This window comes from Meleagris gallopavo, chromosome 23 (assembly GCF_000146605.3).
Source record: "Meleagris gallopavo isolate NT-WF06-2002-E0010 breed Aviagen turkey brand Nicholas breeding stock chromosome 23, Turkey_5.1, whole genome shotgun sequence".
Classification (NCBI taxonomy): domain Eukaryota; kingdom Metazoa; phylum Chordata; class Aves; order Galliformes; family Phasianidae; genus Meleagris; species Meleagris gallopavo.
The window spans coordinates 5,317,032-5,333,605 of NC_015033.2; the positions used below are offsets into that span (position 1 = coordinate 5,317,032).

Below are 16,574 nucleotides of genomic sequence, written 5' to 3' on the forward strand. Positions count from 1 at the left end.
TAGACAGTTTTTTATCCCTATTGGTTTGCCATAACCTCTCAGTGCTCACCAACCCATTTCTATTGGTCTCAACCCCACTGCAGTGGGGTGCTTTGGTTTGCAATCTCAAATAATAGAAATACCCAATAATGATTTCCTCTAAGTACCAGAAAATAGTTATCCTACAGCGATGGCTCAAACAAACTGGATGCAAAGGGAACTACTCAAATAATCACTGAGAAGTGGAATGAGGCCAAAGATCAGTGAGGCCTCAGGATTGTTATCTCACCATTAGAGCTCTTGAAGATCTTAACATGGATAGAGCTGAGCTGATTCAGCAGTGAAGCCCTCCTGGCTGTTCAACTTGTTTTCAGCCCTCCCCTTTGTCTGGCTATGAATGCTCCCCTTAAACTGTGGTAACAGAAGATAGGGAGGCTATTTTTTTTCTTAATATGTCTTCAGACTAATCCCAGAGATAAAGCATAATTAGTGGACCCTCATTAACTAACACAAAGCACCTATATTGCCATTGCTGCTGCTTTGAACTCTGTGATGTGTTTCCAAAGACTGTGAAGAGGTAAGGATGCAGATGATCTTCAGGCTCTTACTACTGAGTTTCATCTGGTATGACATGTAATTTATGACTCTTGGAGCCAGCTCCCTGATTGTTTATGTTTGGTATACTATCCAGAAATGATTTTCTAGTGTCCTGTATATGCTGTGGATATAAAAAAAGAGATCCCAGCTACTTGGAGAGAAAGCTTGTGACTTGCCTCCAAAGAGCTGGATTTCCAGTCCAAGAAAGCATTTCTGTAAAGCCAACCAAGCTGTGAAAGTTCAAGTAAATCGCATTTCCAAGACACAGCGGATGAAGAGCAGAATCAAAAATGAAGGCACAAAATCTCCTTCCAAATTCTACAGCAACATTCCTAGATATGACCCGCAGTATCAGAGAGGGAGATCTTCCAGTAGTGGAGTCTTAACATTGATTAAAAAAATCAATATCCAAATAGCTTTGATCAATGCCTTAGAAACTCTCTGCAGCATTCCCTGTTTCCACTCAAAGTCAGCAGTGAGCGGGGCCAGGGAAAGGTCTTTCCTGTGACGCATGGCTCTAGGGGTCAATAAAAGACACTGCAATATAACGGGTTCCTTTGGTGGTTGGAAGACCTTCATGGTAGTGGGTGAGGCGTCCTGGATGCATCAGAGTCCACCCCTTTCGTGGAGCTCGAATCGAGCAGTTGTAGCGCAAAAAACGGCAGCCTCCTCCCTGAGAGATACAGACCAAGAGACACATCAGCTTGGTTAAATCACCTAAGGGTCTCTGCCTTCTTTTGGCAGCTCTTCAAAAAGTGTGAGAAGAGAGCTAGGGAATCCATTGTACTCTAACATGCTCAAAAATCCCCTAATATAACCCAGTTATTAATCACAGTCTTCAGTGTGAAGAAGCCAATAAAGAAGGTTGTACCTGGAAGGCTGTGCCTCGTACACAACATGCTGGCAAACTTACCTCATAGTCTATTCCAACCCTGTTCAGAGCAATGTTAATGGTAAAGGTGGAAGCATCGTGATGGGGCATTAGGGAAGGCTGCTCATCAGGTTTGTAGCGGACCACAAAGGCTAGCTCAAACTGAGTCTGCAGGAGGGAAGAAAAAAGAGAGCATCTGTTGCAGAGCTGTAGTAGCCTATGGTTACTGAGCTGTGGGATAGGGTGTCATTTCTAAACTGCACCTCACTGCTAAGAAGAACCACAATAACACAGGAAAATATTATTGGAAAACTGTTATTTTCTGATGCATATACTTCAAGTCGTAGTTCAACATTAGTCCTCCACACCGGGAAACAGTACACGTATTGCAAGAGGATTCTAGTAGTCTTTTCACACAGCTGCAATTGTAGCAGGTGCTGAACTGACCACGAATTTTGATGCCATGGTATTACCTACCTTGGTATAGTATCCTGGGTACAGTTTCTCTGTGATGGGTGCAATATAGTCCAGAAGAAACTTATACCATTCTCTTTCAAAGCCAATTTGGTTCATATGGATATCGATAGTTGGAACATTCTCATATCCTCCTTGTATTCTACTGTCCTGAAATTGAACCACAAAAAAACCAATGAGGATGGGCACCTTGGAATTCACAAACAAAAAGCACTTTTTTTCCTGGTAATTACCAATATGTATGAAGTTTATTTATCAGGATTTTCAGTACGATAAGCTCATTTCAAACAATCATTAAACCCTGAAGGGCTGAACATTGTCGCTCTGGTGGACAGTATAAGGACTCAGAAAAGTTAATTAACATTCAAGAGCATGGGCAAAACCATGGAGTTAATTAAGAGGAAAATTAGCAGTATTGAGGCCAATTTCCTGGTTTAGCTGCAGGATCTGAGGCCTTCCTAGAGGAGGCACTACTGTCACCAAACATATAAGGACAAAGTCGTCACCTGGAAATTAAACAGCTCCTGTTTTTCTTACCGTATTGTCACCTGTGGACCACTTGCCATAATGCTCCATTTCTTCCACCAGCTCATCACAAGCAGTGTCAGTGAATATGGGGAACCAGTACACATCTGGGCAGGGCTGCAGAATGTGGACAGGTGAGAGCAGCAGAAATAAGGACATGTGCTTGAGGCAAAAGGAATATAACTAAACTGACTGTATATAGGGTGAAGATTAAGTGGAAAAGGACTACAACATCAAGGATAAAAGTCTGTCTTCTGATTGATGTGTCCTACTTCCACTTTACAGAGCTGGAGATGGACTTCTAGAAAAATGATTTTGCTCTAAAAATACTCTCACGGTCACATTTCCTCTGCATTTTAAAAGACTACAAGGTCATGCTGAACTGCTTATTCCAGCAAATGACAACAGTGTTAACACAAGTGTTCTCTCATTTTGATGGATACGAGCAATGTTTTCTTACCATTTCTACCAGTTTCCCTTTCAGAGCTGCTGTGTAGTTTTCATGGATGTACTTTTCTCTCCAGTCCTACAATTAAAAGATAAGGAAAACAGTCACTTCTGAGGGGCTTGGTTAGAAGGGCAAACAAAAGTCACGCGGTGGTGCCACAGTACTTCAAATGCTTTGAAAATCCAGATGTTATGAATTACACATAGACTGGACCTTCCTTATTGGTGAAGCTGGCTGTCAGATCCTCACATCTCACACAGCCTGCCAAGCCTGCAGAGCAGGCAGGTTATCTCACCTCAGGGTTGCTGAATATTTGCCAGAGGTCATTGTGTAGGTGACTTGTTTGGTAATTCTCCAGAGACAGTATGTGTCCAAACTGATGTCGATTTGTCAAGTACATGAAGACTCCCTGCAGAACAGAGAAAACAATCAAGTTTTGTTTCCACATCTCATATTTTTTGCGAGCAACTGTGAAATTAAAGCAGTGAACAATTTCCCAGTGACGACGACTCTGCTCAAGTGCTCATCTATTCCTTCATTGCCTGTGGACTTTAATTTTCATTCTGGATACGATAAACTTTGAAAGATTATAACCAGAGTTGGTAATTCTGTGCCTACCACCAGGCAGGGTTGAAAGCAGATCAGCTGCTGTAAGATTTGGTTCTTTCTTCTTAACTCTGTTGTCCCTTTTTAGAACAGCCCTGACTAGGCCCATGAACAAAAATTTTATCTCCATTTAGCAGTCCCTGGCTCTGGGTGGTTTCACAGCAAGACAGGAATCCTATACTGTTCCAAGCTTGCTCAGGACTGAGTAATGCTGGTTCATCCTGCCCCATACCCCAACAGAGCTGAATGACTTAAAACCACTTAATCTTGTCACCTCCACCCTGGTGTGCAGTTCTTCCCTGCCAGCACCCCTCTTCTCTACTGACCTGATTCCGCACGTTGTGGCAGAAAGCCATGTCAGCATCCAGCTTGCCACCGTGGAAGAGATCTCCCTCGTCAAGCTCCGATCGTAGGACTTTACCTTTCACCATGTAAACACTGCTGATGTAGGGAACATTCCAGAGCCCGCTGAAACACAGGGGTAGGATAGTAAGATTTAAAAGAGCAATAAGGCAGGAACTGTAGGGATGGAAGGCAGATGGAAGGCAGCACCATCATGTCAGCAAGGCTTGCTGCAATGAGCCAACTCGGAATGGCAGGGAGAAATCTTGCCAACAGGAGTTGTCTTTTCAGGAAAAATCATTTATATTGCCCAGAGCTTTTAAAGAGTAAAAATGCCAGGGCACTGTGAAAGCAATTGACTGATATTTTATGTTTCTGCATGGGACATAATTAATGTCTTGAATCTCTTCCCAGAGAGATCAACATATTTTTTTCTAATTATTTAAAAAAAAAAAAACTGAACCAGCTGAAAGGGCATAATTTGATTTCCAGCATTTATTGCCCCAAAAAAGGCCCCTCAAGAATATGAGTGAACTAACAATTGCACTTTGTGAATATTCCATTCAATGATCACCTAGAGTATTATGAAGACAATCTGACAAAGATTAAACAGCTTTGTATGAGATTTTACAGACTAATTGTAATTCACAGGTGGGAAAACACATGAGTATGATGAAGTGATTTCAGCATAGTTAGGATTCTCTACATCTTGCTCAGCTCATAATAAAATCTGCATGAAATCTGTGCTCAGGGAAGAACACTGAGCAGTTTCTATGCAGGGGTTCAGACTTCTTTCCCTCTTCTATGCCCCAAGGCAATTGTGTTCCCTGGTTTGATGATAATGTGCACCAGCTTTGTACCTGAGAGAGTGCATCAGTAAGAAATTCGCTGTATACTCACACCCTCCTCCTTTGAACAATATCCACGTAATCTTCTGAGCGGGCATAATACCCATCAGGGCTCAGTGCTCCCCAGAAATTTGACCACAGCTTCTCATGACGACTCACCAGGGGGGCAATCACCGACCTGTGAGTGCAAAAGAAAAGTGATGTTACCAAGGAAGTGAAGGAAAAGATTTACAAACCACAAGATACTGAGAGGCAGATTATCTTTCACTGGCAGCTTCTATTAACTATATTGGAATAAAATTCCACACAAGCAAATGTAAATGCATTCACAATCTCATACCTAACTGCATCCAGCAGGATTCTTAGAATACAATTTATTCCAGTGACTACTTAAAGGCAAACTTGGGATGATTTACATCCATTACCTAAAATTCAGTCATTGCAACTGCAGCAAGAAAGGACCAAACAAAAGGCATATATCTGACATTCCATCTCCAGCACAGCTCACCTAGCAGCCTTACATGTCTCACTGATAAAAGAGCTCGTGTACTCCTTTGTGAAAGATGGCCCTTAACGACTGCTCTGACCAATGAACTCACTTGTTCTGTTCAATGAGAATCCTTAGCGTCTCTGTGTTCTTCAGAACTACTTCAGCATCCAGGCTAAAATAATAGTCACAGTCAGGATCCTTTCTGCACAAATCCCTGTAGCCAGAGAACAAGAAAAATCTCATCAACATCCACTTAGAACAGAGTAAGACAAGAGACAGAACAGTAGGACCTTGTAGTCTAAGGGTCTTTCTCTAGGTGTTAGGAAAGTGAGTTTAATGTAACAACCCAGACAGCCAGCATTGTAAAAGGACATTCATTTCAGTAGCCAACAGCACACAGTGAAATGCAGTGAGTATCAAACTTAGCCAATCATTTCCACAGCACAGACTGAGCAGATTCCCATTTATGGTTGGCCCAATTCCTGGCCCTAGTTCAAACTCACATGTCCTGGTCACCAGTCCCTACCTTTACTACTGCACTCCTCCTCTTTGGAGATATGGACGCATACTCTTTGTGTAGGACTGGGCATAGAGATCGTTGAAGATTAGAAGTAAGGGGTTATCCTCCTAACAGAGCAAGCACCCAGCAAGAATTTGGTTTCTAAAACTGAAGGAATGGGGCAGATCTTTTTCCCACAATGTATAATGGGCATGGAGAATTAATGCTAGGAAAACTGAAAGAAGAGAGTAACTGAAAGACATGAAACATCCACTTGACAGTGATGATCCTCAGAAAAACCCCAGTTTGGACACAGACTGTAGCTGCTCGATATCATATCTGGTCTCTTCACTTACATGCCCAAGTTACGCGCCTCAGCATTCTCCATCTCATCATCTGGTCCAATCACTTTCATAGCAAGATATTCTTTGCTGTGCTCGTTAACAAAAGAGTCCACTTGCATTGAATGGTGTTGCTCCTATAGAAGAGAAAAAAATAAGGGCGAGTAGGTGAGATGAACTCATCTCATACTGTTCAACATTCTGTTCTTGTGAATGTCAAAGCAGACAAGCAACAGCTCTTCTCATTTCCACATTTTTACAGCTGGATGCATCCATTATATGGGTGCCTCTGCTGATGAGTACAGGGATTGCAAAGCTTGGCAGGGTAGTCAAAGGCTGCAAAGGTGACCAGACTACAGGAAGAAGTACACATTTTCCCAGCACTTGGTAAAACTACCGCTGGCCAACTTTACTTACATGGTTGTGAATGAAGATTTGAATTCGTTGCTTTGGGTAATGGAGATTACGAAGCCGCAAGAAAAACTGGGAGAGAAACGGAGTGGGCTGCTCGATGAAAATGCCTATCAGAATCATTGGCAGAGCCTCATCCTACATTCAGTGAGAAGAGACATCAGACAATAAGATTCCATTGTAGTTGTAACACCTGTCTTGAGGGCCTGGAATAGACATCAGTCTTACCTTAATACCTGTGAGGCTGCGCAGACCTTCGTCACACACAGTACAGCCAGTCTCAAATGTCCATATTTGAGGAATATAGTTTCCCAAGTAGTTCAGCTGCAGCTGCAAAAGGGGATTTGTCATGTTAAACATTAGAGGACAGAGGAAGATCTTTGCCTCTGCAGGTTTCAAAGATCACACTTCAGCAGAACTTCATTTCTGTTCTCCTTGGACTAACAAACGTAGAGTCTGACAGCCTGAGGGCCCAATTGCACATCAATCTTTGAAACAGACCCATCTTGCTGTATGGACCTAGGGCACTTATTGTCTCTCAGTGTAAATGTACACAGTGAAAGTCATTATATGGGAAGGCAGCAACCTGATATAAACAAGTCTAAAGGGTTACTGTGGAACAAATACATACCAAATCTTCTTCTTAGGATTCCCACTTACCTTGGTGGGTCCATTTCCATGAATTATTACAGGCAGAGTGTCATATAACAAGTTTCTTGCTCTCACTCGTGCGTTTTCAAACTTCAGAACCACCTCATCTGGAAATGACATCATCATGTTATCAGAAGAAGGCATTTATAAAAATTAGCAGCACCATACCCCATTTCTACTCAACAATTGCTGAAAGATGATAGCATAGACCTGGATTCTGTGAAGCTGGACAAAGAATGTAGCTCACTGGGCTGATGATCTACACCTTCTACTAGGAAGCCACTTTTTAACAGTCTTTCATAACAGACACTGACAAACTCCAGAGTAAGGAACAGCTACTGATGACCAGGGAGGATTCAGAGCCTTCTCACCTCTGCGCACTCTGCACCTGCTGCCTCTTTTTCACCCCAGACAGAATTCTGCCCTCCTGGCAGTTATCATTCAATGTATCTCCTCAGTGCAATCACACAAAATTCTTTGGAAAACAGTCTAAGCACAGATCCAAGCTCTACTCTTGCTGTTATCATGAGCACAGAAGCAAAAATATAACATTGTCATTTTCATTTTTCACCTGACTGAAACAAAGATAGACTGGTGCAAGATAACAAAACATTCGGCAGTAATCTCAGTATAATAATTTAATCACTTTGACACAGACTGGCAAAATCAATCAGCTGATCAGAAACCTGTTATGGGTCAAGCGCATGCTTACAGGCTGTATCTGGCTTCATCTCACCTTTTATGGCATTCCAGACATTGTTCTGAAGCAGAAGGACAAGGCAAGCCCTAGGCAGTGCTATGTGTTGTTACTTGCAGCAAAGTGCCTCCCATTTTCAATCTCTAAGGCTAATGCAATCTGACATGCTTGGAGATCAAAGTGGCAAGGAGGTGTAAGATGGACAACTTGACCTGCATTTCCCAAGTGAAAAGGGAAGTGTGCACTGAGAACCTAGTTGGTTGCACTGGAATTGCAAATTAATTCCAGAACTCTGCAGAGGCTTTTTGCTGGGGCTTGTTCTGCAGGGACAGGAATTTCTGAAATTTAATCCCTTCAGCCACTAGACAAATTTATTTCTGGTGTCAGCACGCAGTTGCATTCCAAGGAGAAATGAGCTTCCTCCCATCTCACCTAATGCTCCATTTAGGTTTTGGAAGATCCGACTCCTATGGTCTAGACTGATGTTGATATTTTCCTTTAAAAGAATGAGATGCATAAACTTAATTAGAACACTAGCATTCATCTGTTCTTCACATGTGAGAAACTTTATGCTAAACAAAGATTTATTGTATTTCTACAATTATTTTCATACTTCCCGAGCTTGAAGCCTGAAACATTCCCAGATCATCCTTATTTTCAGTTTTATTTTCACCATTTTTGATAACCTCAACACATTATATTGAGCAAAACCATACAAATAAACATTTTAAATACTAATCTGCGTGTGCCACTAACAATATGCAGCATATTGCAAGTACAATTGCAGCACAGTCACATAAAATCCATGTGTAATATGCAGGAATGCCAAGATAACAAAAACATCTGCTGTCTAGACAGTTTCTTGCCATCTATCCTCAGGTAAGGGCTCAGATACCAATGTCAAATCAGAACATAAGAGTGCAAGCCCAGCTCAAGCAATCTTTGTTTACCCCCTGCTACAAATTGCACTTTGATTAGATTTTTGTTGGACTAAAAAACCCAGCTCTGACTTAGCAGAGCTCAGTGTCCCTCCAGGCGTTTATAAAGACTGATTACTGGAAAGGACAGCAGGGTGCTAACATCCGCTGTCTTGAATGCCAAGTTAGTGGAATTACTCAGCCTTTGTATGGCATAGGGCCAGAGATGCAGATGAGAACATTAAAGGGACTGCTCAACTGTTCACGTTAAAATGGCATGAGTCACATTCAGATTTGGGGAGGTAAAAAAGTACAGCTACTCCAGCTGATTTGAAAGCACTTTCCTATTTCTAAAGATTCCTCTTGACTTCACTGTTACAGTTTCACTTCTTAATTCCTATTTGTGACTTCCCTCAGTGACAGCTGACACTGCATAACGCAGAGCAAGGGCAACAGAAGCTAAAGCCAGGACACAGGGCTATTCCTTTCAAAGCTTTCCCAAGGGTGTAGTTCCTATAATGCTAATTCTTATAAGGAAAACAGATAACTGACATCCTACTAGCCTTTTCCATGCAATAATGTCAGAGTAATAATTGTGGGGCAACATGCACCTGACTGACTTCTTTTAAAATCAACAGGGATACCACAGGAAAAGCTTAACTACACATACTCTTTTTTCTGGATCCAAAAAGATCTTAGTGTAGAAAAGTTGGTCACTGTCATCGTCCTTTCCTTTCCATTCCTCTACAAGTTTTTTTAGGTTTGGAGCATAACCTATGAAGCCTGCAGGAACAAAAATGGAGAGGTATTTCAACCCAGGTAATCAGAAAAACTGAGGACTTTTGCATACCATACTCTCACCTTTTTCACACACAAGTCTCATTCCAGCCTGTGATGCAGCAGAGCTACACCAGGTTTCAGCAGAAGCATGTTCAGACCACCCTTCCCAACATCCCCCTGAAATTAAACCAGGATCAAACAGAAAAGCTCAGCTATCTCCTGAATAACGCCTCACAGCAAAGCAAAGACAGTGAGCAGCTTCCTATCCTTCAGATAGAATTCACAGCTGTGTCCCCTCCTGTAAGTAAAAGGTATCAGCACTGTTAGGCATTCCATCATGAGTATTTATGCCCTGTTTTCAGTTCCCAACATCTTCTGCAGATATGCTTTCCACATTTGATTCTTTGAGACTTCTTCTGAAAGCTTTCTAAACAAGGGCAAAGCCAAGAATGACTTTTGGCTGAAAGAAGGCTCTGATTCTTACCTCCAGAACCCAGAAAGCGCTTTCCATCTCGCACCGGAGGGTACTTGGCTTCCAACTTTCTGTCAGGATAGATGTAGTTCTCAGCTGAGAAGACCACCTTGCTCTTGGCTTGTTTGAACTTCTTCAGCAGTTCCGTGGGGCCTGATGCAAAGAGTACATCATAGCTAGAGTAAAAGACAAACCAAGAAAGGGACAGAAAGGAATGGAGTTAGAAAAACATGCCAGTACAAAGAGCTTCTAGAAACAGCTAATTTATCTGGAATCCCTTCTTTTAGTTCTGCTTCACAGTATTATATTTTTGTCATAATTACAGATAATTAAATTGAAGTCTTATTCATACAGGGGAAGATGTTACTTTCCACTGGAGAAGATTCCACAATATCTTGGGGTAACTTACACCCATGCTTACCAACTTTTCACTGATAATAAAACCAAAACTTCCAAGTCACAAAAAATGCTGATCTCTTCTTTTCCCCAGTTTGCAACTGTGAAGCCCTGGTGCCCTCACTCATTAAGGTTTATTCTGCCATTCCTTTATACCCACACTCCTTTCTACACTAAACAAATCCATAGGTTATGTCTTTCAAACCCTTTGGCATCCTGCCATTCTCCACGGAGCTCTGTAAATCTTCAAGAGGGATCTATAGTAGACAACAGTCACTGCATGCTGGACTCTAGCTGCTCTCTCTTCAGTACTGAATAGAACTCACCAATTCCCAAGCAACACTCACAGAACGAGACTTGAGTTTTCAGCAAGAGGATTTGTAAACTACAAACCCACTCTTGGTGAGTAACAACATTCAGAATTCCAGAGATGAATCATTCTCAACCTCTAAATGCACGTAGGCGCTCAGCGCTGCAAAGATGAACTCCCTGCCACGGGAGCTGGAGACAGATGCCAATATCCCAGCCCTGCCTGTTGCTGGGCACAGAAAAAGATACTGAGACTACAAACAATTATTTTCCCTTTCAACATATCTCTGGCAGACTAATCTCTGGCTGTCAGGATTCAACCTATTAAAAAAATAAATAATTCCACTAAAGGAATCCAGAGAAATTGCCCATTCTCTGGAAATACGAGCAGCCAAATTCCACCCTGGCAAAAAAGCAGGTATAATACTATCTTATTTTGTATTATACAAGAGTTGGGATCAGCCCATTGTGGTCTAACCTTCCCAACTGCCACGAATGCAGCTCTGAGCAACTCTCAGGTGACTGCAAAGAATTCAGGGGGATAAAACACAGATCTACATGCACCTTCCAGAAGCAATCTACTTCAGTTAATTTCTTCTGTCCAAACAACCATCTGATTCATTTAATGACAAATAATTCCTGATCTATTACCTTTCTGTGAAAAGGATGATCAAGTCTTCCTTATCTGCATGCTGCTTCAAAGCTGATTTCAAGAGACGGACCTTCTGCCCACCTCCTGCTGGCTTCTTATCATCTCCCCCCTTCCACTCCTCATCCAGCCCAAGCACCTAAGAGGATGACAGACATAGGGTATACTCAACAGGCCATTTTCCCAGCAAGGATCACAAGAAAGAACCCAAATTCATAGCTTCACTTGTCCTGCTAAAGCCCAGCACAAAACCAGGAGCACCAGGACAGACAGACTAGGCATACACATCAGCCTTTGAACTACTCTCTGGGATGGACTGTCAGACTAACATGCAGCACAGTAACAGAGCACTTTCAGCATCAGGGATGGGATCCTAACCTGTACTGTGCTTCAGAAATATAACAGAAAAGTGTCACAGAGTTCCAATGACCAGGAGTTACAGGCCTCATCTCAAGCCACAACTGGGGATGGAATAAGAATGCTGCATAAATGTCCACAATGACAGCATTTTTCAGCTGAGTAGCTATGTCCACTCCTAAGATGTTTGTTTTATGGACAAGTCTTAAACGCTCCACACTCTTAGGAGTGCCCATTTGAAAACTTGCTTTACCAACCACCAGTGAGGCTGCTGGCCATCACCTGGATTTTGTAGTTGAAGAACTGGGCTGATCTTCTAAAGCGTCGAAATCCCTCGGTCTGCTTGGTGGCAACAGTCAGAACCAGCAGGTTTTCTGCATGCAGGAGAGAACACAGGAGACACATCATCAACTTGCACTGTTTTCAAAACCTGCTGTTCCATCATTAACAAAAATGCTTTACTCTCACAACACCAAGCTAAGGTAGGGATCATTAGTCTTAAAGGCACTTCACAGCTTCGACAACAGGAAGTCAACAGGAGCACAATCCAACCACTGGACTTCCCCAGCATCATACTTCAAGCTGGTTGTGAATCCAGCAATAGAATCCAGGAGTCCCAATCTTCGCTCTGTCACTGCTGTTGGTGGACAAAGGTTATGTCTGCTCTGTAAAACACGGATAGCTGCCCAGTTCCATTTTAAAACAGGCAAGGGAGGTAGCCTAGCTGTGGAGCTACCACATCCTGCTGAGAAGCAAACAGCTTGCTTACACCTCACCCAATTATCTCTACCCTGTACAACGCTAAGCGCTATAGGTGTTCTCACTGCCCACAAAGCTTCGGCCCCAGAAAGAAAACAGCTTCAAATTCTACTTATTTGCTGCCTGGATTTTCTTGGCAGCAACTCATATCTGAGACTCAGAGAGAGGGGGAAAAAAAAAAAAAAAAAGAAAGCATGGATGCGGCTATTGTTTTACTGGAGGAACAAACTATCGTAGGGGACAGAACATGGCAAAGGTGCTCAGAAATGTCAGCATTTGATGGAACAACCCCAAACTAGCTGCAGTGCAAGCAAGACTGTCTTTCTGCCTTTGTATTTATGCAGCTCAGATCAGAACTTGATCCTGAGTATAAAAGGGGAGATGCTATAAAGATACAATTTAATTGCCCAAGTAATGAGATGGAAAAAGAAAATGTAATGTACAGAGTGGGGTTTTTGTGCTGCTTTGGAAAGCTAGAATTCTATTCTCTCACAGAGAATTTGGAGGAAAAAAGTAGAACCACTGTAAGATACCCACTTGGAAGTCACCCATTTAGTGCAACTGGCTTCCTGCTCCCCACAGAGCTGATCTGTTGTCAGTCAGTGTTGACAGGGTATAGAAAAACCAAAATTCTGCTGAGTGTCATTATTCCCCCCCATGGCTGCTCCAGTTTCCTACTCCAGAGGCATTTTCCAGATTTTTTTCATAAAATGAATTTAGTTCTGCCATCGCTTTCATCTACATTCTCCTCCCAAATTTGTTTCTCATTTCCAGTCCCTTAGAAATGACAAAGCTAAATCCTAAAGTTCTCTTCCTAAAGTTTCTCCAGTGTACCACTGAAATATGATTTTTATGCGGAGGCCCTCGTTTCTTAATTGTAATGATTAAATGCTATATTTCATCTTAATACTTTTACTTAAGCAGAATTTGTATAGGCTCTGGCAACAGTGTTTAAATATGAATCCTGACCATCTGATTTTAACATCAGAGAATACTAAGAAATTCTGAAATTCCGTTTTCTTGGCTTGAGCAGGCTTCTCTTGGAATAATGATCTTTTTCAATGGATCTACCAGATGAATCCTCCTAGTGCACCCAAACTGATACTGACTGACCTTAGAGAGGAAGGATCCAAGAAGGGTCCCAGGCAGACCTGACAAAGTCAGCAGAAGTTAAAAATAAGGTAGAAACTGCTGATTAGGATGAAAGAGAATAGTCCCAAGAAATTCCTAAAACGTTTTACCTGCATCAGAACACGGAGAGACTGAGAACAGTCAACAGTGAGGTCAGATCTAACTGCATCTCTTTAGTCGTTTAAGCTCAAAGGGAGTGATAAACAAAAGAAAATGAATCTTGCATAAGCACAACTTTAAAGGCAGATTTTTAGCTGTATGAAGTGCATTCCTCATTCAGCTCCTGCAGCACACTGCAGTTCTACGCGCCCTGCTCAGTCACAGGGTGCAAATAAATGAGTAAAATATGTATTTCCCTGGGGAATGTGTTAAAGCCATTAGTGTTTCTAGCTACATGATGGCATGAAGAAAATCATGGCAGCTTTGCTAGCTCCGAGCTTGCAGTTTCTGAGAAAATCTCTCATAGTGCCAATGAGGAGAGGAGCAAATGCAGGCTTGTCAAAAAGGAATGTCAAGACAAACATCAGACCTAAAAGGAGAGGAGATGCCCAGGTATCTCCAGTGAAATAAACCAATAATGTATCTTTTGTGCCACCACACGAGAAAGTAACCAACTGCTTATATGTTGCTCAATAGCAGTGCCAAAAGTTTGCTGGAGCAGAAGCCGGGGCAGAAAGCTCCCCTGGATGCACAGGAAGCGGTGTCGCATTTCTAAGACAGAAAAGGTTTTGCTGTGCAGCACTGGTGCATGGAGAGCCAGCACAGATTCTGCTACCCTCGGCATCTGAGCTCCAAATTACAGATCCCCTTCTCCTTGCTGTTCTGGGGGGGTAGCACTCAAAGAGACATTCAGTTCAGTTTCTCTTCCGGGCAATCTCTGCAGTAGCAAAAGCTTTCCATCCCAAGAGACATTCCTTCAGCCCAGTGTTTGAGGCGCTGTGCTGAGCTATGCTGCCTCCACTCCTACTCATTTAACCCTTTTTTCTCTTTCCTAATGATTTTGGTGCAGCTATGCACAGACAGAGCAGCGAGCCCTTTTCATTCTACCATCACACAGAGGGACTTTGAAACCTCCAAAAGCAGTCTCGTGCTTCCCAGTTTTCCACATAAGAGTTAATTTTCACACCCAGAAGTGGCACCTATTCTGTTAAGCTGCACCCAAAGACTTTTCAGGCCACACTGACAATAAGAAAGACATTTAATAATGGTACAACTGCAAAATACAAACAGTATGGTTCAATGAAGAACGTGCTGGACTAGGAAGCAGGGCAGCTGGACTGTACCACTCTGCAACAAGGAATCAGTCTTGCTGTCCCTCTACTTTGCCATCTGTAAAAGGATAACAAAGGACATTTAAGACTTCTGCTGTTTGAGCACTACAGATGCCAATCATTCTAAAGGAACAAAGTCTTAGTAAGGAAAGTCTGATATCGACATCACTGTGAAATGATTGGGGTGGGCTTCTGAGTTTTACAAGCTTAGCAAAAATCAGCGACGAGTTCAGCAACAAGAAATTGTACAGTTGTTTATTTCTGCCCTGACTCTACTGGGAGAGCACAGCTGCAGTTCAGGACATGGAATGAGTTTATCCCCAGGCTACGCTTCGTGAAAGCTCATTGTGCGGCTTCCTGTAAAGATGGTGTCCAAGAAAATACTTTTAGTACTGGGATCAAATAGAAAAATCAAGTGCACAATTTAATGAAATATCCATTTCCCAAAGTTTTTAGGTAACAGTCCAACTGAAAACCACAAATAACTAAGCTTGAAGCTTCTGAAGAGATTTAAAAGAACTTATCAGGGAGAAGATAGGTATCACTATTCTCGCATTGCTCTGGGGAAGCTGAGGCACAGACATGGCAAGGCATTTTTTCTGAAACCATTAGAAAACAAGAAATTCCAACACTCTCTTCCTAAACAACACACCTCACTATCTATTCCCAGCACCCCATTTAATATCGGTGTGTTCCAAGAACTTGCTAAAAGCCCAGATGCTGTGAGGTGTGTAGGGGAAGCAGGATGACACCAGGACTCGTTTCTCACTCGCGTTTAGCTAACATTTATCCTAACTGCTGCAGTGACACTGCTTGCATTGTGCTGGTACAGCTACAGCACTCCCAGCCCTCCATGGGTACATGTTAAACACATTAAGGGAAATATTCTAGCTAACAAGATGAAATCTCCTCTTCATTGCTACTTCTCTAATGAAGATAGAGATAATTATCCAAACATTTTGGCTGAGTGACAATGTGTGAATCTCTTTGTCAGCCTGGCTGACACTCAATGGCTTCCCTAATTCCCTACTGTTGTACCAATTACTCCTCAGAGCGTGTACACGGATGGACACAAGGATGTTTTAGGAGCACCATGAATCTCAGGGTGAGAGCTCAGGGTTCTCATGGCCAGCCTACGGATCAAAACGCTCCGTTACCTAATTTTTGACCTGTGTAAGTTCCAAAGCAGCAAGGGGTAACCCAGCTGGGATGCAACCATGGGACTTTATCAACCCGAAATGTTATCCAAGGCTCTCCTCGCACAACTCTGAGCAGCCAGCGCCTGTCTGATAACTGAGGCACCTAGGAAGCACGTGCAGAGAGCACCCACCGCATCTGGTGCGCCAGCTCAGGGCTCAGCACCAAGCTCCGGGTGCCACCCAGGAGCTCAGATAACGCAGTAAGCATTGGCAATGCCTCTGAGCTGCCCGTGGAAGCTCCGGGCGGTACCGGCACCACCAGCAGGGCTGCCCCGCCACCAGCCTGGCCCCCAGCTCCCCGTGCAGTCCGCTCCGACCCCCTTCCCCCCTTACCTTCCTGCTTAGAGCCGCCGCCACCCTGCACCCCGAGCAGCGGCAGCACCACCCAGGGCAGCAGCACCGCCGGGGGCACCATGGAGGCGACTTCCCCGCCTGGATCCCACTACGGAAACCAACACCGACCGCGGGCGCTGCCTACGGGACGGCTTTCAGGCTCTGCCCCGCTCCGCACAGACCCAGCCGGCAGCCTTTGCCACGCACCAGACCCGCCCGGCG

At 43.2% G+C, this 16,574-nt stretch overlaps 1 protein-coding gene across 1 annotated transcript; it reads right to left on the reverse strand.

The window, feature by feature from the left end:
* Nucleotides 1-426: 426 nt before the first annotated feature.
* Nucleotides 427-16,568, reverse strand: PLOD1 (procollagen-lysine,2-oxoglutarate 5-dioxygenase 1). Its single transcript, XM_003212324.2, has 19 exons — nucleotides 16,353-16,568; nucleotides 11,942-12,033; nucleotides 11,305-11,441; nucleotides 9,961-10,124; nucleotides 9,367-9,479; nucleotides 8,212-8,275; nucleotides 7,092-7,189; nucleotides 6,660-6,761; nucleotides 6,438-6,569; nucleotides 6,036-6,157; nucleotides 5,290-5,394; nucleotides 4,743-4,868; nucleotides 3,827-3,968; nucleotides 3,190-3,303; nucleotides 2,907-2,972; nucleotides 2,459-2,563; nucleotides 1,925-2,071; nucleotides 1,490-1,615; nucleotides 427-1,249 (listed from the first exon to the last, which is right to left on the reverse strand). Exons 1-19 carry the CDS (start codon nucleotides 16,432-16,434, stop codon nucleotides 1,094-1,096), a joined length of 2,193 nt encoding a protein of 730 aa, XP_003212372.1. The 5' UTR covers nucleotides 16,435-16,568; the 3' UTR covers nucleotides 427-1,093.
* Nucleotides 16,569-16,574: the final 6 nt, after the last annotated feature.